Below are 23,974 nucleotides of genomic sequence, written 5' to 3'. Positions count from 1 at the left end.
CACAACCCATTTCTTTCTCTCAGTCCCCGGACAGTTCACTGGCCCAGAGCCCACGCAGCGGTCACCACCCATCGCTTGTCTCTAGTTTGGAGTGGCATTCCCTTTTGCCTGTGGAGCTCAGCCCTCCAGCCACGAATCACATGTGTTCTGAAGTGACACCTGTGTACTCCAAAGGGGTCAGGTACTCCACAGTCACTTACTGTGGATTCCCACCCACACAACATGGATAGTCTGGTTGGAATGCCCCCAGCCCATCTGAGCCTCCACCAACGGTGGGAGACCTGTACTGCTCTTCACACCTTCTGCTCCCACTGAGCTCACTGGGTGATGAAGACACATGCCACTTATGGGCTCAGCCCCTTGGAAAGAAGGAATCAATATTTTAAAATAGGGACATTTGCACCAGCGCCACAGTACACAACAAATAACCTCTCAGATGGGTAACAAATTCCAGGGCCTGGGCCTGGGCCTGTGTTGCTCTCATACTCTCAAAGAGCTCCCAAAGGAGGAGACCAGGATTTGACTACTGGTGCAAAATTCAGAGACACCTGCAGAAGCCAAATGCATCTATGGTGTTATTCCACTGACTTATGGGAAGTGACACCAGGGATAAATTTGGACCTGGTCATACCCATGCGTTCTGTCAATCAGAAGATTATACTGCGTGGCTATATTGTATTGGCTGTGTGCAGTAATCCTAGAGATAACAAAGCCCCATGCATGAGGGAAGTGTTCCACTTTAACCTACAATCTGAGTGTGAAATCTGCTACAGGTTTGACTGTGGAGCTGGGGAACACACTGGCAGAGCAGTTTTACTACCCTGGCATTTCAGGATTATTTTTACTTTGCTCTCATGAAAACTGCTGTATCATGAATATCTCTCTATGTGTATTCACCAAGTCTCACCAGTCTGAAAGCATGCCTTTCCCAGACAGAGGACAATGGGAAGGCTCTTAACTTTAAAGGCCACAATAGTTATGCTAAAGAGCGTAACTGTATCCTACCTTTCTGCTGGGAGGGGCGCTGGTGCAGGTTTGGAGCAATGGAAAGTTAATGAACACGAAACAGAAAGCCAGGTGACCAACCAGGGGCTTAAATAAGGTGCACAGAAAGCAGTGGACAGGAAAGAAGCCAAGCTGGGGAAGGAGATGCCAGGAGGGAGAAGCAACCCAACATGTAGGAAGGAGCCTGCATGAGGCAGGGGGCCCTACCTTCCTTCCTGGACATAGATGGCCCCCCCCAAGAACTTGCAAGGTAAGGATGAGCTAGTGAGAGCACTGCATTCAGGATGTTGGTTGTGCTCATACAGAGCACCTGTACTCTCTTGTGCTTTATCTGTTAAGTATAAAAGAGCATTAATGTGTTAGAGACTGTGCAAGTTCTATACATCACAACCATCAAGTGCCTCTTGGGGGCATTAAGTGTAAACACCTTGGGGTGAAGTTCTGGGAGAGGGAGTATTTAAATGATGGGGGAGTCTGAAGAGTCAGCACTGGACAATTTGGCATGAACAAAGATACCACTAGCATTCTGATCCTAAGCAATGCTATGAGCTGGCCCTTCCTCTGCACGTCTCAGCCTGATGCTGTGTGTTGAAGAATCAGAATACACACTGAGATTTCCTTAACAGATGCTAAACTTTTATTTAACAAGGAAAGAAGATCCCCAGATGTTCAAAGCAGCCAGTTGCTGTTACCAGCTTCCAGACAATTTTCCTTGGCATAGCTCTGCCTCCAGAGTAATTAAACACCGATGAAAGCTGGAATATTAATTGCAACAATATACCACCATTGGGGCAGTCGCTGCCTAGCCAACAAACATACCACTCACTCAGACTCCAGTTTAACCCATGAGAATACATTCTGCCATGATTAACTCTATAATTGCTGCACTGAATCCTGAAAAGCAGAGACTCAATATCTTCGCCTGAAACATTTTTCTCTCCTCCTTAGAAATCCTAAAGCCCTTGCTCACATGAGCAGCACAACTGAAGTCATTAGGCCTCCTCTTGTGAGTAATGTCAGGCCCTAAGTCCAACGAGAAGTTTTCTATTTTTCGACAATTCTCTCCGTTGGTACCAACTCTGAAAGTGTTGGTACCAAGCCGGAAGTGACTGTGTTTGTCCTTCTCAGTTCCTGCACAGCACTCACACAACCCATTCCTAGGATTAATCCACAATCGGAAACGCTTCACAGTGAAAGATACTCAGCTCTGTAGCCAAGTAGGTCTGGTTTCCCCAGGTTGCCCTCTGTACAGAACAATTCCAATGGCCTGGACTTTGCAGATATGACTGTGGAGAAGAAAAAATCTTTGGTCTGCATTACAGCTGTGGTCTAGGAATATAAGAGCTTCAGAAAGTGCAACAGTTAAATCAGAGCAGAATGACCCCCAGTAGCATCATTGTGTCCAACTGCTTATGCATGCCCAGGTGGTCAGTGAGGATGACGGATGGAAGGGGCTATCAGGGGACACCTGTGTCTATAGCTGGGCACAAAAATCTACCAGAATACCTGACCTGGGGCCCAGTGGCTGAACAGGGATCTTGATGCAGAATTGAGGTCCAGCTTGCAGTAGCATACACTGGGTCTTGGGTATTAACTTCCAGATTTGGCTGTTCTGATGAGCTTCCAAGACAACGATCTGCCTTGAATTGAATGGTCCTGAGTCAGGGGGAGGGCCCTAGCAGACTGAGGGGGCGGGGAACAAAGTGTCCCAAGCCAGGGGGATGGGGTACAGTAGTAGAGAGATCAGGGAGTAATTGCAGCAAGGGAAGGAAAGACAGGGGGAGCCAAAGGAGGGTGTTTCTTGGGTTTGTACCATCTACAGCATCACAGCCAGCCATGTTTCTGCTCTAGGTGCAGAGGCAGTTGAGGGGCAGGAAGAGAAAGAACAGACAGGCCCTGGCTCAGAGGCCTAGGAGGAAGCCATGCCCTGTCACAAAGTGTGTACAAGCCCTAGAGAACCTTCCTGTCCTACCTGAGGCCAGGTCACCCCCCACTGCAAGCTGTTCCCCCAGAAGCCATCATGTATCTGTGAGGAGCTGAGAGGTGACCTGGGGAAGGCAACATCTCCAGGAGTGTTTTTGCAGTGCCTATCAGGGTCACTGTGGCCCTGAGTGTTCTCACCAGGTACCTCTCAAAGGACCATTGGGAACACAATCAGGATCTCACCACCAGCTTCCTCCAGCAGTTCTGAGGCCCACCGAGAGAAGAGCCACAGCCTGCGTTTCCTCAGGGCTGTGTGCCGTGGGCAGGACAGACCTCCCGCTGAGGGCTCCCGGGGCAAAGCACAGCATTCAGGAACGGGGAGCAATTCTGCTTCATCAGTGTGATGTGTCTGCAATGTCCAAGCCTGTCAAGGCTGGGCCAGACACTCCAGGGCCTGCCACAACTCGTTCATCCTGGACAGCTTGGGACCCCCAGCATGGGCAGGGACAGGCACTTCCACAGCGGGTTCCGTTCTTGGTGAGCCCCGGCAGCTCACGCTGTGCACTCAGAGCACAGCCACCCACAGACACGGCCGGGGGGAGGAGCGCAGGAAAAGTAGCCTCACCGTCAGCCCACAGGCGGCAAGGGCGTACTCTCTGCGCACCAGGCTACTCACCCCACTGTGCTGCCTCCAAGCAGGGCAGAGGCAGCTACAGTGACGCCCTAAGGACCCCCAGCATGGGCACTGGGAGGGCATTTGCCCTACTCAAGATGAGATTAAGGTGTCTGCAGCAGGGGTAGAGTATTATAGATCCCAAAATGGAAAACCAGATTGTAGGGAGGCGATGTGGTTCCCTGGAGCCCTGGAGGGGGACGAGCTCCGCCGGACACCAGAGTGGGCGCAGCCAGAGCACTCCAAGCCCGCCCCCCCAGAGGGTCAGAGGCCAGACAGGAAGTATAAGAGCTCAACCCCAGAGCTCACTCAAGAGGCAGCTGCTGGAGCAGCCAGACACCTCTGGCCCAGCTCCCGCCAAGGAGACTCCAGCAACCAGCAGCGGACCTGGAGACTGGCTGACACTCGACACGGACCAGCATGCGGGAGAGTTGCCGAGCCTACCCCTTGCCAGCTACCCCAAGGCTCCAATGGTGATCAACCCCCCTGAGGAACCCACCTTGACTCAGGTACCTCCAGAGGGAGAGTTGGGAAGTAGCCTGGGGTCAGCCGACCCGAGTCTGGCTGCAATGCAGCCGGAACCCACATCAGTGTGTTGCAGCCAGGAGCCCCACTGACACAGCAGCGAGCCTTTGGCCGCTGCTAGGGCCCCAGGCAGGGACACAGTGGAGTGGGAGGGCCTGCGTCCCCCCTGCCACCCAATGTGTGGGTGGCAGTCTCCCCCTCTCCCAGGCCACTCGGAGCCTGAAGCCTGGGTGTGCTGTTTACCTGTGTTTGCTCAGCCCCTGTCTGAGGGCCTGAGCCTTGGGGCATGGCTACTCTGGAAACTTCAAAGCGCTGTCGCAGGAGCACTCCCGCAACAGCGCTTTGAAGTGAGAGTGTGATCGCATGCGAGCGCTGGGAGAGAGCTCTCTCAGCGCTCCTGGTAATCCACCTCCACGAGGTGATTAGCTCCGAGCGCCGGGAGTGCAGCTCCCAGCACTTGGAACCTGTTAACACTGGCACTTTAAAGCCCTCTGACTTGCTGCACTCAGGGGGGTGATTTTTCACACCCATGAGCCAGCAAGTTAGAGCGCTATGAAGTGTAAGCCCTGGTCTACACTAGGACTTTAGGTCGAATTTAGCAACGTTAAATCGATTTAAACCTGCACCCGTCCACACAGTGAAGCCCTTTATTTCGACTTAAAGGGCTCTTAAAATCGATTTCCTTACTCCACCCCTGACAAGTGGATTAGCGCTTAAATTGACGTTCCCAGCTCGAATTTGGGGTACTGTGGACACAATTCGATGGTATTGGCCTCCGGGAGCTATCCCAGAGTGCTCCATTCTGACCGCTCTGGACAGCACTCTCAACTCAGATGCACTGGCCAGGTAGACAGGAAAAGAACCGCGAACTTTTGAATCTCATTTCCTGTTTGGCCAGCGTGGCAAGCTGCAGGTGACCATGCAGAGCTCATCAGCACAGGTGACCATGATGGAGTCCCAGAATCGCAAAAGAGCTCCAGCATGGACCGAACGGGAGGTACGGGATCTGATCGCTGTTTGGGGAGAGGAATCCGTGCTATCAGAACTCCGTTCCAGTTTTCGAAATGCCAAAACCTTTGTGAAAATCTCCCAGGGCATGAAGGACAGAGGCCATAACAGGGACCCGAAGCAGTGCCGCGTGAAACTGAAGGAGCTGAGGCAAGCCTACCAGAAAACCAGAGAGGCGAACAGCCGCTCTGGGTCAGAGCCCCAAACATGCCGCTTCTATGATGAGCTGCATGCCATTTTAGGGGGTTCAGCCACCACTACCCCAGCCGTGTTGTTTGACTCCTTCAATGGAGATGGAGGCAATACGGAAGCAGGTTTTGGGGACGAAGAAGATGAGGAGGAGGAGGAGGTTGTAGATAGCTCACAGCAAGCAAGCGGAGAAACCGGTTTTCCCGACAGCCAGGAACTGTTTCTCACCCTAGACCTGGAGCCAGTACCCCCCGAACCCACCCAAGGCTGCCTCCTGGACCCAGCAGGCGGAGAAGGGACCTCTGGTGAGTGTACCTTTTAAAATGCTATACATGGTTTAAAAGCAAGCATGTGAAAGGATTACTTTGCCCTGGCATTTGCGGTTCTCCTAGATGTAGTCCTAAAGCCTTTGCAAAAGGTTTCTGGGGAGGGCAGCCTTATTTCGTCCTTCATGGTAGGACACTTTATCACTCCAGGCCAGTAACACATACTCGGGAATCACTGTAGAACAAAGCATTGCAGTGTATGTTTGCTGGCATTCAACCAAAATCCGTTCTTTCTCTCTCTGTGTTATCCTCAGGAGAGTGAGATATAATTCATGGTCACCTGGTTGAAATAGGGTGCTTTTCTTCAGGGACACTCAGTATAGCCCATTCCTGCTGGGCTGTTTGCCTGTGGCTGAACAGAAATGTTCCCCGCTGTTAGCCACAGGGAGGGGGGAAGGTTGAGGGGGTAGTCACGCGGTGGGAGGAGGCAAAATGCGACCTTGTAACGAAAGCACATGTGCTATGTATGTAATGTTAACAGCAAGGTTTACCCTGAAAGACTGTAGTGACTGTTTTATAAAATGTCTCTTTTTAAATACCGCTGTCCCTTTTTTTTTCTCCACCAGCTGCATGTGTTTCAATGATCACAGGATCTTCTCCTTCCCAGAGGCTAGTGAAGCTTAGAAAGAAAAAAAAACGCACTCGCGATGAAATGTTCTCCGAGCTCATGCTGTCCTCCCACACTGACAGAGCACAGACGAATGCGTGGAGGCAAATAATGTCAGAGTGCAGGAAAGCACAAAATGACCGGGAGGAGAGGTGGCGGGCTGAAGAGAGTAAGTGGCGGGCTGAAGAGAGTAAGTGGCGGGCTGAAGACAGGGCTGAAGCTCAAATGTGGCGGCAGCGTGATGAGAGGAGGCAGGATTCAATGCTGAGGCTGCTGCAGGACCAAACCAGAATGCTCCAGTGTATGGTTGAGCTGCAGCAAAGGCAGCTGGAGCACAGACTGCCACTGCTGCCCCTCTGTAACCAACCGCCCTCCTCCCCAAGTTCCATAGCCTCCACACCCAGACGCCCAAGAACGCGGTGGGGGGGCCTCCGGCCAACCAGCCACTCCACAACAGAGGATTGCCCAAAAAAAAAGAAGGCTGTCATTCAATAAATTTTAAAGTTGTAAACTTTTAAAGTGCTGTGCTTAAAGTGCTGTGTGGCATTTTCCTTCCCTCCTCCACCACCCCTCCTGGGATACCTTGGTAGTCATCTCCCTATTTGTGTGATGAATGAATAACGAATGCATGACTGTGAAGCAGCAATGACTTTATTGCCTCTGCAAGCGGTGATTAAAGGGAGGAGGGGAGGGTGGTTAGCTTACAGGGAAGTAGAGTGAACCAAGGGGCGGGGGGTTTCATCAAGGAGAAACAAACAGAACTTTCACACTGTAGCCTGGCCAGCCATGAAACTGGTTTTCAAAGCTTCTCTGATGCGTACCGCGCCCTCCTGAGCTCTTCTAACCGCCCTGGTGTCTGGCTGCGCGTAACCAGCAGCTAGGCGATTTGCCTCAGCCTCCCACCCCACCATAAACGTCTCCCCCTTACTCTCACAGATATTGTGGAGCACACAGCAAGCAGTAATAACAGTGGGAATATTGGTTTCGCTGAGGTCTAAGCGAGTCAGTAAACTGCGCCAGCGCGCCTTTAAACGTCCAAATGCACATTCTACCACCATTCTGCACTTGCTCAGCCTGTAGTTGAACAGCTCCTGACCACTGTCCAGGCTGCCTGTGTACGGCTTCATGAGCCATGGCATTAAGGGGTAGGCTGGGTCCCCAAGGATACATATAGGCATTTCAACATCCCCAACAGTTATTTTCTGGTCTGGGAAGAAAGTCCCTTCCTGCAGCTTTTGAAACAGACCAGAGTTCCTGAAGATGCGAGCGTCATGCACCTTTCCCGGCCATCCCACGTTGATGTTGGTGAAACGTCCCTTGTGATCCACCAGAGCTTGCAGCACTATCGAAAAGTACCCCTTGCGGTTTATGTACTCGCCGGCTTGGTGCTCTGGTGCCAAGATAGGGATATGGGTTCCGTCTATAGCCCCACCACAGTTAGGGAATCCCATTGCAGCAAAGCCATCCACTATGACCTGCACATTTCCCAGGGTCACTACCCTTGATATCAGCAGATCTTTGATTGCGTGAGCTACTTGCATCACAGCAGCCCCCACAGTAGATTTGCCCACTCCAAATTGATTCCCAACTGACCGGTAGCTGTCTGGCGTTGCAAGCTTCCACAGGGCTATCGCCACTCGCTTCTCAACTGTGAGGGCTGCTCTCATCCTGGTATTCATGCGCTTCAGGGCAGGGGAAAGCAAGTCACAAAGTTCCATGAAAGTGCCCTTACGCATGCGAAAGTTTCGCAGCCACTGGGAATCGTCCCAGACCTGCAACACTATGCGGTCCCACCAGTCTGTGCTTGTTTCCCGAGCCCAGAATCGGCGTTCCACAGCATGAACCTGCCCCATTAGCACCATGATGCATGCATTGGCAGGGCCCATGCTTTCAGAGAAATCTGTGTCCATGTCCTGATCACTCACGGGACCGCGCTGACGTCGCCTCCTCGCCCGGTATCGCGTTGCCATGTTCTGGTGCTGCATATACTGCTGGATAATGCGTGTGGTGGTTGATGTGCTCCTAATTGCCAAAATGAGCTCAGCGGCCTCCATGCTTGCCTTGGTATGGCGTCCGCACAGAAAAAAGGCGCGGAACGATTGTCTGCCGTTGCTCTGACGGAGGGAGGGGCGACTGACGACACGGCTTACAGGGTTGGCTTTAGGGAGCTAAAATCAACAAAGGGTGTGCCTGTACATCAAGGAGTATTTCAGGCAGGACTGCACGGAGGGTTCCAATAAGAAATGGTGCACCAAAGTTATCGTTATTGGAACAAGGAGGTTAGCCTGGCCTCTGATTGATACATGGCTAGATTAACCTCGCTGCGCCTTCTCTGTGACTGACTGCAGTGTGATCTAGACAGGGGAGGAGGAAAATGAGTACAAAACAAATCTGGTCTATTTCTTGTTCTGACCCACTCCATCTATCCTTTACATCTTTGGCTGGCAGCAGACAAAAAAGGCGCGAAATGATTGTCTGCCCTTGCTTTCACGGGGGGAGGGAGGGTGGGAACGGGTTCCTGACGATATGTACCCAGAACCACCCGCAACAATGTTTTAGCCCCATCAGGCATTGGGATATCAACCCAGAATTCCAATGGGCAGCGGAGACTGCGGGAACTGTGGGATAGCTACCCACAGTGCAACGCTCCGGAAGTCGACGCTTGCCTCGGTACTGTGGAAGCGCTCCGCCGAGTTAATGCACTTAATGCACTTAGAGCATTTTCTGTGGGGACACACACACTCGAATATATAAAACCGATTTCAAAAAAACCGACTTCTATAAATTCGACCTAATTTCGTAGTGAAGACATACCCTTAGTGTAGCCAAGCCCTTGGACTCTTTACTGCCCCGCCCTGACCCAGGGCCTGGGCCTGCTGACTATATAAACTGCTGCTCAGCCCCTGCCTGAGGGCCTGAGACTTGACTCTTTACTACCCCGCCCTGACCCAGGGCCTGGGCTAGTTATCTGTTAATTGTTACCTGTGTGTGCTCAGCCCCCTACCAGACGGCTTGAGCCAGGACTCCTGCAGCCGACTGATTCCCCAAGGGGCCATGCAAGGACTAAGGAAAGTGGTGTGGTTCCCCGCCGCCCTGGAGAGGGACGAACCCCGATGAACCATCTCTACACAGATATTCCCAGTATGCTGAAGGCTCCCCCACACTGTTATCCCTAGTGGGGTGCCATTGGGCTCAAACAGAGAACACAGACTTGCAAAGTGAGCCAGATGGGGAGGGGACGAGGCAGCCCAGGGAGCCCAAATGGAACCAGCAGCAGAGAGCAACCACCTGTTGGCCCTAGTCCCACAAAGACAACTCATCGCCAGTTTAGCTGATGAGAGAGGAGTAAGGGGTGATCTCTTGGGAGTAGTGACACATGAGCAGAAGCTGATGCGCCACAAGAATTATTAGGGGAGTTATAGCATCATAGTTTGCACAGAACTAGAAATGTGGCACATCTCCTCCACATAGTCCTAACAAGGGGAGAGGGGAATGAGCCAGTGAGAAAGTGAAGGACTTATGGGCCTCTACTTCTTTCCTCCCTCTCTTTGAGGTACCTGGGGACAATGCCTGTGCTAGAGCATATGCTGTTTGTCCTGTCCACCCAACATGTGATGGGTTGCAGTGGGGGAGGTTTAGATTGGATATTAGGAAAAACTTTTTCACTAAGAGGGTGGTGAAACACTGGAATGCGTTACCTAGGGAGGTGGTAGAATCTCCTTCCTTAGAGGTTTTTAAGGTCAGGCTTGACAAAGCCCTGGCTGGGATGATTTAACTGGGAATTGGTCCTGCTTTGAGCAGGGGGTTGGACTAGATGACCTTCTGGGGTCCCTTCCAACCCTGAGATTCTATGATTCTATGATTCTATGATAGTGACTGTGAAAGGCTCAGGAAGATTAGAGAGGCTATAAAAATAAAACTCAATATTAATGCGGATTTCAACTATTCCCATATTGACTGGGTACATGTCACTTCAGAACGGGATGCAGAGATAAAGTTTCTTGACACCTTAAATGACTGCTTCTTGGAGAGGCTAGTCCTGGAACCACAAGAGGAGAGGCAATTCTTGATTTAGTCCTCAGTGGAGCACAGGATCTGGTCCAAGAGGTGACTATAGCTGGACCGCTTGGTAATAGTGACCATAATATAATTACATTTAACATCCCAGTGGCATGGAAAACACCACAGCAGCCCATCACAGTAGCATTTAATTTCAGAAAGGGGAACTACACAAAAATGAGGAGGTTAGTGAAACAGAAATTAAAAAGTACAGCACCAAAAGTGAAATCCCTGCAAGCTGCATGGAAACTTTTTAAAGACACCATAATAGCGACTTGACTTAAGTGTCTACCCCAAATTAAAAAACATAGTAAGAGAACCAAAAAAGTGCTACTGTGGCTAAACAACAAAGTAAAAGAAGCAGTGAGAGGCAAAAAGGCATCCTTTAAAAAGTGGAAGTTAAATCCTAGTGAGGAAAATAGAAAGGAGAAAAACTCTGGCAAGTGAAGTGTAAAAATATAATTAGGAAGACCAAAAAAGAATTTGAAGAACAGCTAGCCAAAGACTCAAAAAGTAATAGCAAAAAAAATTAAGTACATCCGAAGCAGGAAGCCTGCTAAACAACCAGTGGGGCCACTGGACAATCGAGACACTAAAGGAGCACTCAAACACAATAAGGCCATTGCGGAGAAACTAAATGAATTCTTTGCATCGGTCTTCAAGGACGAGGATGGGAGATTCCTAAACATGAGCCATTATTTTTAGGTGATAAATCTGAGGAACTGTTCCAGATTGAGGTGTCAGCAGAGGTTTTGGAACAAATTGATAAATTAAACAGTAATAAGTCTCCAGGACCTGATGGTATTCACCCAAGAGTTCTGAAGGAACTCAAATGTGAAATTGCAGGACTACCGACTGTAGTCTGTAACCTATCATTTAAATCAGCTTCTGTACCAAATGACTGGAGGATAGCTAATGTGACACCAATTTTTAAAAAAGGGCTCCAGAGGTGATCCCAACAATTACAGGCCAGTAAGCCTCACTTCAGTACTGGGCAAACTGGTTGAAACTATAGTAAAGAACAAAATTGTCATGATGTGATGATGAACATAATTTGTTGGGGAAGAGTCAACATGGTTTTTTTAAAAGGGAAATCATGCCTCACCAATCTACTAGAATTCTTTGAGGGGGTCAACAAGCATGTGGACAAGAGGGATCCAGCAGATACAGTTTACTTAGATTTTCAGAAAGCCTTTGACAAAGTCCCTCACCAAAGGCTCTTAAGCAAAGTAAGCAGTCATGGGATAAGAGGGAAGGTCCTCTCATGGATCAGTAACTGGTTAAAAGATAGGAAACAAAAGGTAGGAATAAATGGTCAGTTTTCAAAATGGAGAGAGGTAAATAGCAGTGTCCTCCAGGGATCTGTACTGGGACCAGTCCTAGTCAACATATTTATAAATGATCTGGAAAAAGGGGTAAACAGTGAGGTGGCAAAATTTGCAGATGATACAAAATTACTAAAGATAGTTAAGACCCAGGCAGACTGCGAAGAGCTACAAAAGGATCTCTCAAAACTGGGGGACTGGGCAACAAAATGGCAGATGAAATTTAATGTTGATAAATGCAAAGTAATGCACATTGGAAAACATAATCCCAACTATACATCTAAAATGATGGGGTCTAATAGCTGTTACTACTCAAGAAAGATCTTGGAGTCATTGCGGATGGTTCTCTGAAAACATCCACTCAATGTGCAGCGGCAGTCAAAAAAGCAAACAGAATGTTGGGAATCATTAAGAAAGGGATAGATAATAAGACAGAAAATATCATGTTGCCTCTATATAAATCCATAGTACGCCCACATCTTGAATACTAAGTGCAGATGTGGTCACCCCATCTCAAAAACGATGTATTGGAATTGGAAAAGGTTCAGGAAAGGGCAACAAAAATTATTAGGGGTGTAGAACAGCTTCCATATGAGGAGAGATTAATAAGACTGGGACTTTTCAGCTTGGAAAAAAGGTGACTAAGGATATGATAGAGGTCTATAAAATCATGACCGGTGTGAGGAAAGTAAATAAGGAAGTGTTATTTACTCTTCATAACACAAGAACTAGGGGTCACGAAATGAAATTAATAGGCAGCAGGTTTAAAACAAACAAAAGGAAGTATTTCTTCACACAACTCAGTCAACCTATACAACTCTTTGACAGAGGATGTTGTGAAGGCAAAGACTATAACAGGGTTCAAAAACGAACTAGATACATTCATGGAGGATAGGTCCATCAATGGCTATTAGCCAGGATGGGCAGGGATGGTGTCCCTAGGCTCTGTTTGCCAGAAGCTGGGAATGGGTGACAAGGAATGGATCACTTGGTGATTACCTGTTCTGTTCATTCCCACTGGGGCACCTGGTATTGGTCACTGTTGGATGACATGATACTGGGCTAGATGGACCTTTGGTCTGATCCAGTGTGTCCATTCTTATATTCTTATGTTATGTAGAGTTTCTGCAGTCCCATACTGTGTAGGGGAGGGCTATACCTAAGTGATTCCCATGGTTACAGCATTGTCTGGGTACCACTCTGTGTATGCCAACATCCCTCTGAAAATCCCAAGGCTCCAGTGTACACATGTGGTGATGACCAAGGCATGCAGAGCAGGCATTTTCTCCAGATAAGTTTGGAAATTTGCCCCTTGCCCCTGTGTGAACAAAATTGAGTGTGCCACCAACTCCCCAGCTTTGAGACTCTCCCCGCCTGGGCCCCTGCCTCCCTGGCTCAGCTCATACTAAACTGTGGAGTTTCCAGCTCTGGGGACTCAGAGGACCCTGGGAAATTAGGAATCTGTAAGGCAGTGAGAGCCAAGGAAAACACTAATGCCACAGGAGCCAGGGAAGTAAAAGGTTCATCCTTCACCTTATTGAGCTCCTTAATGTTTGGAGATAATAGAAAGACATCAGTTTATAGCCGAGCCAGTTAAACTCAGCAGTGCTTAAATGTTTGTACCATTAAAACCCTAACTTCAAAGCTGAGCTGTAAGGTAGAAAGCCAGAGGGTGGGGGCACCCTTACCTCCCAGTGCCCAGAGGAACTGCTAAGAAAACCATAATCCCAGGCTGCAGGTCACAGACGCGCTTGCTCCCAGGCCTGCAGGGCCTGTGTGTTGCAAAGGGGAACTCAAGAACAAGCCCTGCAGTCAGGTAAGGCCTGATCCTGCTCACATCAAAGTCAATGGAAGTTTTGCTATAGAAATCAACAGGAGCAGGATCCAGGTCTCAAAGAGCAGTGGTGAGGGTCTCTGGAGGGAGCCCTGGCCAATCCTCTGTGCCAGGAAAGGGGTGTGTATGAATTAGGAAGGACTGGTTAGGTTCTCCAACAGCTGCCCCCTAAAATGACGACAGCCACATAAGCTGGCTGGCGGGAAGGCCATTGTGAGAGAACACTCCCAGGGCAACAAGCTCAGCAGTTCTAGAATCGCAGACCAGTGGCGGCAGTTAGGGCCAGAGCTTGCCCAGGGAGCTGGAGTTATTGGAGGAGAACAATGACGGGTCCCAGACGGGGGGTGTTGAAGACGGCCATGGAGCACTACCTCTATGCCCGCTCCCGGACTGCAGATGAGCTGTTGGGGACAGAGGAGGTAGACGAGGTGAGCAAGGGGGAGGTGTGAGGCTTCGGGGAGTTGGAGCGGAGGGACGAGGTTTTCCTTGGTGTCAGCTGGAGCAGGGTGGGGTGAGGAAGGGGGAGGTGGGAGCAGGGAGGGTGAAGGAGGGAGCAGGTGGGAGCGGGCGGGGGTGAAGGAGGGAGAGGCGGGGGGCTGAGGGTGGGAGAGGTGAGAGCGGGGTGGGGGGGTGAGGCCAGGGGAAGTTGGGACCAGGGGAGATGAGGCCAGGAGAGGCGGGAGCATGGTGGGGTGAGGAAGGGGGAGGTGGGAACTGTGGGGGGTGAGGCCGAGGGAGGCGGAAGCAGGGGGGTGAGGCTGAGGGAAGTGCGAGCAGGGGGGTGAGGAAGGGGGAGGTGGGAGCAGGCTTCGGTGAAGCCAGGGGAGGTTGTAATTAAGGTGTAGGGGCCCCAGCCTGGGGGGAACAGACACAGTGGTAAGTCTAGTTTAAGCAGGTGGAGGCAAGGAAGAGGTGGAGGGTTTGGTCCCAGTGGGAGGCCAGGAAGTTATGGAGCGAAATATCTGGCTTTCACCCCCAGCTGCAAGTTCCTTCTTTCCACAGACATCAGGGAGTTTCATATCAGGCCCTTAGACATTTCAGTACCTGGTCTGTGAGTACAGTCAGGTACAGAGATATCGGAATTACCTCAACAGCACCTGTAAATTCTAGTCTCAGAACCAGAGACTAGCTTTAAATATCTCACTCCCAGAACACTGTGTTCTTTGTTTTCTTCTAGAAATTAATGTTTGGCTTATTAAACCATCAGGGTAGTTTATGAGAACTGCAATGCAAGTGGACTATTCAAATGTCAGACTGAAATCCCATTAATGTATTCTTTTTCTAGGTTAGCCACAGAAAACGATTACCAGCTTTAGCACCTAATCGGCTCCTGGATATTCCACGTGGGGCCAAGCTGCCTTTGCTACCGGGCTCCAGTACATTGTTCCGTTCCACCCATTTGGGCAAACAGGTAAAAAATTAGCTGTAGAAAGTGGCAAAATGTCTCACTTTCTTTTTTCCTCACTCCTGCCACTACATAGGTAGAGTATGCCAGAGAATAACAGAAGCTTTTATTATCCTCATTCGTATAATTAATCTGTATATCAACAACATGCTACATAATTTGAAGTAAAGCACTTAAACCAAGTGATCAGTGTGAAAATCACTTATCCTAGCAAAATATAATTTCTCAAACCATGTACAATATTTAAAAAAAAATTCTTGGCTCTAAAAGACAAAGTCCTACTGTTCTTGGGCACCTTTTTATCAGAAAAAGATACTGCAGGCAAGACCAAAAAAAGCCATCAAGTCCATTCCACTGGGAAAAAGAAGGAATTCCAAATTCCTGATCCCTAAAAAAGACCAGGAGGGCTCAGGCATATCCTGGATCTCAAGGACCTTTATCACTGTCTAGCCAATTAGAAGTAGTGGTCCAAAGGAAAGCTCACGCAGGAAATTATCAAACTCCTTCTACAAGAAGGCTACTAGCCATGCATTCTGGACTTTGCCAATGCTTAGGCTGGGATTTACAAAGGCACCTAAGGGATTTGGGCACCTAATTTCCTTAGACGTCTTTGAAAATCTCAGCCTATTTGTATATATGGACACACCTCAATTACAGATTATATCTGAGATCTGTAAGAGGGGACCAGCACTACTAATTCTGTGTTCATGGAAAACTTGGCTGTAGTTGTCTACCTGCCCAGCAGGGAGTGCATGTGTTCTCCTTTCTGGAACTGCCATCCGTGAATCAACCTGTGTCACCAGTAGGGTGCTGAAATCAGCAGGGGTCACAATAAGCTACCTAGTCCCAGCTTGCTTGCCCAGCAGCCCTCTGAAATAAGCAAAAGACCCAGCAGTCATGGCTGAGCTCAGAGGTTTCCTACTCCAGGGTCTGCTCCAAGGTATCATGAGCCTGGTGGAGATTTGTCAAGGCCAGAAGTTGTTATGGGTAGACACAAATTTTAGATCTTGTGGCCTCAGTAGGAGTCATGGTACCCATGGCAAGTCTGCACAAGAAACCACCTCATTGGACCCTGAGATCCCATTTTAAACAAGCCACACAGAGACTCTCCTATCACATCCAGATGGCCTTGGGGCCTCTTTGCCCAGGTGGCAGGCAAAAACAATCCTCAACATGGACTTGACTTCCCACTTCCACTAGCACAAATTGTAATGAGCATGGATACATCCACGCTGGGCTGCGGAGACCACATCGAGGGACTTCACACCAGGAATGGCAGCGATGCATTCAGGATATAACAGCAGGCCTGCCCACACGCACCAAGGACTTGGAGAGGCTTGGTATCCCAAAACGGGGTCCAGGTTCCAGTGGAAAACCACCATGCTCTATAACAAGAATAAGCAGGGGACACCAGGTTGCATTTCTCATGCTGGGAAGCTCTGCATACGTGAGAATGGGTTTTGTCTGTGAAATCTGGTCTCCCTCGTGAAATCTGTACAGTATAGGGTAAAAGTACACAAGACCAGATTTCACAGGGAAGACCAGTGTTTCTCAAACTGTGGGTCCCAACGCAAAAGAGAGCCATGGGGGGTTGGGAGGAGGGCAGATTGCAAGGTTATTGTTGGGGTTTGCAGTATTGTGACCCTTACTTCTGTGCTGCCTTCAGAGGTGGGTGGCTGGAGAGCAGCGGCTGCTGGCCAGGTACCCAGCTTTGAAGGCAACGCCCCGCCAGCAGCAGTGCAGAAGTAAAGGTGGCAATACCATACCGTGCCATCCTTACTTCTGCACTCCTGCCTTCAGAGTTGGGTCAGGAGCCCTACAGTTACAACACGGTGAAATTTCAGATTTCAATTTCTGAAATCATGACATTTACAATATTTAAAATCCTATGACCGTGAAATTGACCAAAATCGGCCGTGAATTTAATAAGGCCCTACCCATAAGGTATTCCGGGTCACCACTTGGACCAAGGGCTGAGAACAGCCACAGACAGAGTCATTTGCTAATAGACCCTACCATGAGTGGTCTCTGGAACACAACGTGGTGAATCTACTGCTTGCGGGGGCGACACGGAAGGTGGATCTTGTCAGCTTCTTGCATAGGTAAGTATCAGCCTGTCAGAGGATGGAAGCTCCACATGCCTTTCCCCACCAATATCTCTTAGAGGAAAGGTGTGGTAAGGATTCAGTGGCTCTAACAGATCAATTCTGGCTCCACCCTGCTACCAATGAAGTTGGGCGATTCCATCAGGCTTGAAGGTTGGTCACAGATGATCACTCCGACCCAAGACACTTTGCTCTATCCCAACCCAGGAGATGTCTCCCTGTCAGCCTGTTTCCTGACAGGGCAGAGGCCTGGGGTTCCTGAATAGGTGCTGAAAACCCTAGAATGCATTTAGCCGGAGGACCTACGAAAGGGTTGCGGCATGGTGCACTCAGGCTTATGCTTATGCTCAAATAAATTTGTTAGTCTCTAAGGTGCCACAAGTCCTCCTTTTCTTCAGGCACTTGTGAGCCCCTTTGAATTTCCCGACAAAGCACTGCTTGACTACCTTCTTCATGCATCTGTGTCTGGTCTAACGATAAATCCCATCTATGGTTCCACCACACGGATCTGTTCGCCACACATCTGAGTGCTAACATCAAAGGGTCAAAGCTGAGTGCCTACATTTAGGCTCCCAAATCTATATTTGAATTAGTGGCATGATTGTAAGAGGTTCTGGGCACCTAAAACTCACCTTGATTTCAGAGAGGATCCTGTGTCTTGTCCAGTGCCATTTACTCTGGTTAGATAATGACTGACTCAACAGAGGAGGCTCCCCATTGGAAATGGAGCCATTAAAGCTGCTTCCAGTGCTTTTCCAGATTGCCTTCGGTGTGCACTGTGTTTCTGTAGCTTCTTATCAGCTTGCTCTGTTTCTGGTTCTCTGGTTCCTCAGAACACCCATGTTCCTGAGGGCTTTGAACTGCTTAGCTGACAGCATCACTGTGTTAGTAGCAGCTCCCTGAGACAAGGTAGGTTTTCAGCTTTCGAGTTTTGCATGTGCCAATTACCTAAGCACACTGTGGGGGTTGTATAGTCCTCAGAGAGTCAGGATGCCCACTGGTTAGCACACCTCTTTTTCCAGTCTCTCACCTCCGGGCAGGAAGGGCCTTCAAGCCAGTTCCTATCCCTTAATGTGGCTTATCCTCACCTCAGGCTTTCAGTGTCCCTCTCTCCCCTTACTAGAGGGGGAGATGGGGTGGAAATGAGATTTATGCCCCTCCTCCAACAAGGGCAGTTGGTAGGGGAGCTTGGGCCCTCCCACTCCACCAGGCTCCAACCCAGGGCCCACAAGAAACAACAATGTTGGGCACTCAGGAGTGCTCCTGGAGCTGCCTTTCTGGGTCACAACCTACCATCCTTCTCCCCTACAGCCTCTAAGTCCTATAAATAGCAAAAGAAAATATGACTAACCCTTCAGCCCCATCCAGGCTCAGCAGGCAGTCTTCTTCCTCACTGTGAGCCTTCTTCAGCATTCAGGAGCCCTCAGGGCAGGTCTGTCTTCCTCCCCAGCCTTCCCCTTCTGGGCTGATTGGCACTCGCTCTCTTTTAAGCTTCCTGTCCAACTGGAGCATGCTCTGGAGGTGGAGATCCACCTGGGCCCAGTAGTGTCCTTTAACCCCTTTGGGCCCAGGGTGGGATTTGTACACCTGATCACTAGGAGGGTCATTGGCCTGGTCACCTTCCTCACACAGAAACTGTCTTTCTACACTTGCGTCTTGTCGTCTTGTCTGGATTTGACGCATTCAGGATTCAAGAGTCCTTTGTAGGGTCACTGGAGCATCTTGCTACCTTGGAGACATTTTGTCAAGCCCTCTGGATGAGGCCAGAACACCAAAAAGCTGCTGAGAACTCTAACCAAGACTCTGTTTACCTGGTCAATGGTAGTGGAAAAAATACCTTGACTTTCTTTCAGGATGATACCATGAAAATGGCTCAACGGTTATTTACTCTTTAAAGACTGTCTTCAAATATATTGCCACAGAGTTTGGGAAGGAATCCAAATCTGCATACATTAGGGCCTAAGCCAGCCTGTACATAATTTAGGAGCCTAGAGTAATTCAAAGAAAACTGCCCCCATGGGGAACTGATTGACCCTTTGAGCCTGTGTGTGGCTTTATTCTCCAGATTACTATTGCATGGCATTTACTGGAATTAATTTATATGGTGAGGAGAATCCTCCTCCAGAAACTGGTCCCTTTACTCTCATGTGTCTTGACATCTTACAGCTTATTGTATGTATTTGTATTTTGGAGCAATATATACAAACTGAAAGAGAAAATCTGAATTGTTCTGCCGGTAGTTTTTCTGAAATTTGGCTATAGATTTTACTTTTTTTAAATTAATTTAAAATACTTGAATAAAATTGTAGGATCTGGTTTTCAAACCAGGCTTCCATTTTTGTAGGGGCAAAATTACGATGGATGGCATCCACAACTTGCAACTGCTATGGACTTCCAGAGAAAGACATAAATATATTGCATATACCACACTCAGGCACAATTCACTACAAGTGCAAATTGTGTCCACAGAAGTAAATTTTAGTAGAGCATCTAAAATTCTCTATAAATATCTGAAATAGTTAGTCTTTTCAGTACAGCAACCAATCGAGCAGTTACTCAAACGCTGACAAGCTTCAGATTAAGACAAGTTTATCTTTCACTTTAAGAGTACCAGAAGTACATAAATCTTTTGTTTGGGTAAAATTCACACCTAGTGTAATTCTGCTGAAACCGGGAATTAATCTGACCGAATGATGTTTTAAAATTTTGGCCCGGATGTATAAAGAATTGTGGAATGTCTCTCTTCTACAGACAGCTGATATTTTGTTTATATTTTTGCAGCTTTATCAACCTTCTAGCGGTTTCGATCTTGGTGAGCCTTTCTGTCAAATAATGACAACGAAATATACGAGTCTCCACAATCCTCATTTGCATTCCTACTACAAGAGCACAGATAATCTACGGAGATTTAAAAGAGGAGGCTATGTCACCAATGAGAACAAAGTAGGTTAAATCACATGATGTTAGTAATGCGGGGCATGGGTGTTCACAAACGCTTAGTGTTGGCCTGACTGCTCCCCTAGAAGGCAGTGGGAGCTTTGCCATTGACTTCAATGGGAACAAGAGTTTGGCCAAGAGTGAGAGCTTTTTACATTCACACCCATCATATTTTATAGCTTATTTTGCCTTCACAGAAAACTCCTGTAGGAAGCAACACATGGCCATGCAGGCAGCACTCCAGACATCTGACTGGCACAAGGCAGGTTGCCTTACAATGAGCCAACACAACCCAAGGCAACAGCATGTGACTGCTTCTCTTGCTCTCCAGTGCAGGGCCCAGGCAGAACTCTACACTATTTGACATCAGGGGCTGGGAGAACAGCCAGTGTGGCCACAGGAGATGCTGTCTCCCAAGTGGGCAGCGTGGCCAAGCTCCTGCCTCCTCTGGTCACAGGCCTTTCCCTTTAGAAAACTTAGTACTGGAGATCACTCTGCCTCCAGCACCCACCAAGCAGCTAGAATGCAGGCAGCCAGAATGCCTAAGGCCATTTGTTCTCCTTGGTTACAGCCTCAGTCCTGTCACATTTCTCGGGGCATCAGGACTGTGAGTCACCTTTTACCTCCAGCCGCAGCGAGACGGGGCCTGGCTGGAGCTAATGTGCGTGCCAGCTCCCTGACACTCCAGTCTGTCAGCACCTCCACCTATCTCCTTAGATGCTCTGCCAGCCTGTACTTCACCATGCAGGTTATCCTCAGGCGCACGGCTGTCCTTGGCCCCCTTGCAGAGTGCTCCCCTGCAGTACCCAGCCCTGGCGCTGGACACTCGCAGAAGTTACCACCTCTTCTGTCTCCAGAGGCAGAGCATATGCCAGCCTGCTTGGCTCAGCTGAGGGTGCACGCTTTAGTTTTAATATACTGCACTGAGATCAGCTTATAGGAAAACCATGAATAAGGTTATTAATAAAGAACAGAGATTTACATGATACTGAGTGAAGACAGCAGAAACAGAATTGGTTACAAATATAACAAAAGTAGAAGACGCTTCTAAGTGACTGAACTTAACTTTAGCAAATGACAATCCTTTGTAAGGGTGCTAGAACCTTTGTAGAAATGGGGCCAGAGGCGACGCATGGGGGGGGAGGGGGCATGTGGGATCACATGCTCCCCCTCCCCCAACATTTGTTGCTTGGTTTGTACTGAGCATGCTCAGTAACATCTGCTGAAGCCACTGCCCTCACTCTACCCCCACACTATTAGCAGGTACAGGTTGTCTCTTTGGGGGAGGGGGGTCAAACTTGTATGTTTCTTTTGTCAAAAAGTGGGGGGCGATGACCCCCTGCCTCTCCCCCCAGTTCCAGCACTGATGGTCCTTTTTTTCTCCATTTAAAGAGTTTGCTGATTTTCAGTTCAGTCAGGATCTGGGGCCTGGCTACAGATCTGGTTGCCCATTCCCAAAGTGGAGGAGACTGTGAGACTGCAGTGGCTAGGAACTGCAGAAGGTTCCCTCCTCACTCTATCATTTCGGGGGTGAAATGGAGGGTTTGGCTATCAGCAAAGTGCTTGTCTGAGAACTCAACACACAGATTGGTGAAGGCATTCGTGGCGAATAAAGCCCTTAAATCCATTCTCAATTTTCAGAAAATGTTTGAAAAACGAGTGACAAAACGACAAGAACCCAGTCTGCTTCCAGAAGGAGGCGACACCTGCCACTTTGGGGAGTGGCTGATGCAAGAAGAAAGTCCAGATTTACATGACCCAAAGGGACAGATGAGGAACAGGTACAGGACACAAAATGAATTTATAATTTACTGATTTGGGAGTGTCTGTGGGGGCCTGCACAGAGCTCCTAGAAGGACGGGGCCTTATTTTTACCTATACTGAGTGTAAATGATGAAATACCTCATTCTAATTTAAAATTGTTTATTAATAGGGCGTGAATTGTGTTAGGAACCTTGTGAAGTCAGTTCTAAATTTTTCAGGCGGATTAAGCAAACAGAAACCCAGGCAAAGAAGATGTCTGGAGCTGAGCAGAAAATTGACTGGGAGAGATTGTCACAACTGATTCTAACCAATTATTTATGCTTTTCTTAAAAGAGATTTAGACACGATTAATAAGGAATTGGAAAAAATCAAGGCCACTGGACAAGAAAACCTGCACCTTCAATGGGCTGAGGAAGAGAAAAAGCAACACAGCCAAAATAAAAAGAAACAACTTAAACTTCGTAAAAAAATGGAGGAGGTTAGAAACAAGAAACTGAAACAAAGACAAATATATATACTTACACCACACCTTAAAGAGACAACTGACAAATATTTAAAGTTGTTAGCAGTGAGTGAGTTTTCTGGCAAGCCCATAAAGAATTTTAAAGAGTTAATGAATATGACCCCAATCTTGCAAACACTTATGCATGTTGTGCTTAACTTCAAGCATGTGCCCACCTTTAAAATAGGGAAGAAGGAGGATCCAGGGAACTACAGGCCAGTCAGCCTTACCTGAGTCCCTGGAAAAATCATGGAGCAGGTCCTCAAGGAATCAATTCTGAAGCACTTAGAGGAGAGGAAAGTGATCAGGAACAGTCAGCATGGATTCACTAAGGGCAAGTCATGCCTGACTAATCTAATTGCCTTCTATGATGAGATAACTGAGTCTATGGATGAGAGGAAAGCAGTGGACGTGTTATTCCTTGACTTTAGCAAACTTTTGATATGGTCTCCCACAGTATTCTTGCCAGCAAGTTAAAGAAGTATGGGCTGGATGAAAGGACTATAAGGTGGATAGAAAGCTGGCTAAATCGTCGGGCTCAGCAGGTAGTGAGCAATGGCTCCATGTCTAGTTGGCAGCCGGTATCAAGCGGAGTGCCCTAAGGGTCAGTCCTGGGGCCAGTTTTGTTCAATATCTTCATTAATGATCTGGAGGATGGCGTGGACTGCACCCTCAGCAAGTTTGCAGATGACACTAAACTGGGAGGAGTGGTAGATACTCTGGAGGGTAAGGATAGGATACAGAGGGACCTAGACAAATTAGAGGATTGGGCCAAAAGAAATCTGATGAGGTTCAACAAGGATAAGTGCAGAGTCCTGCACTTAGGACGGAAGAATCCCATGCACCGCTACAGACTAGGGACCGACTGGCTAGGCAGCAGTTCTGCAGAAAAGGACCTAGGGGTTACAGTGGACGAGAAGCTGGATATGAGTCAACAGTATGCCTTTTTTTCCAAGAAAGGTAATGGCATTTTGGACTGTATAAGTAGGGGCATTGCCAGCAGATCGAGGGGATGTGATCGTTCCCCTCTATTCGACATTGGTGAGGCCTCATCTGGAGTACTGTGTCCAGTTTTGGGCCCCACACTACAAGAAGGATGTGGAAAAATTGGAAAGCGTCCAGCGGAGGGCAACAAAAATGATTAGGGGACTGGAACATATGATTTATGAGGAAAGGCTGAGGAAACTGGGATTGTTTAGTCTGCAGAAGAGAAGAATGAGGGGGGATTTGATAGCTGCTTTCAACTACCTGAAAGGAAGTTCCAAAGAGGATGGCTCTAGACTGTTCTCAGTGGTAGCAGCTGACAGAAAAAGGAGTAATGGTCTCAAGTTGCAGTGGGGGAGGTTTAGGTTGGATGTTAGGAAAAACTTTTTCACTAGGAGGGTGGTGAAGCACTGGAATGCGTTACCTAGGGAGGTGGTAGAATCTCCTTCCTTTGAGGTTCTTAAGGTCAGGCTTGACAAAGCCCTGGCTGGGATGATTATTTGGGGATTGGTCCTGCTTTGAGCAGGGGGTTGGACTAGATGACCTCCTGAGGTCCCTTCCAACCCTGATATTCTATGTGGGCAGTTCTATTGAGTTTAATAGGACTGCATATATGCTTAATGTTAAACACATGCATAAGTGTTTGGGTATATATTGGAAGAAAAAAACCTGTACATTTTTAAGTCAGATAGGCAGAGTTACATATTAATATTTTAAGGCTCAAATTTCTGGACACTGCCTTGATGTTTTCTGCCTGCTTTTTATAGTCACAAATCCTACCACTTAGACAGTTCTGCCCTTGG

General features: G+C 48.4%; 1 protein-coding gene and 1 long non-coding RNA gene across 3 annotated transcripts in view; both read left to right on the top strand.

Moving 5' to 3' along the window:
• Positions 1–4,729: 4,729 nt before the first annotated feature.
• Positions 4,730–23,974, top strand: part of LOC140917533 (uncharacterized) — a 204,297-nt gene continuing 185,052 nt past the window's right edge. Inside the window, exons 1-2 of one of the 2 annotated variants that reach the window (XM_073360600.1) lie at positions 4,730–5,628; positions 6,216–7,187. In XM_073360600.1, the coding sequence (XP_073216701.1) occupies positions 5,046–5,628; positions 6,216–6,751 (1,119 nt within the window). In that variant the 5' untranslated portion in view covers positions 4,730–5,045 and the 3' untranslated portion in view covers positions 6,752–7,187. Of the gene's footprint in view, positions 5,629–6,215; positions 7,188–23,974 lie in introns of those variants that run through there. The other variant, XR_012160881.1, reaches the window with a different exon arrangement.
• On the top strand, positions 14,770–21,777 carry LOC140917535 (uncharacterized). The gene is made up of 3 exons (XR_012160882.1): positions 14,770–14,885; positions 19,766–19,927; positions 21,563–21,777. It is a non-coding gene; the product is annotated as an uncharacterized lncRNA (long non-coding RNA).

The sequence above is a fragment of the Lepidochelys kempii genome, chromosome 9 (genome assembly GCF_965140265.1).
Source record: "Lepidochelys kempii isolate rLepKem1 chromosome 9, rLepKem1.hap2, whole genome shotgun sequence".
Taxonomy (NCBI): Eukaryota; Metazoa; Chordata; order Testudines; family Cheloniidae; genus Lepidochelys; species Lepidochelys kempii.
Note: the sequence above shows the minus strand (reverse complement) of the source record. Positions and strands in the feature narration are given on the sequence as shown.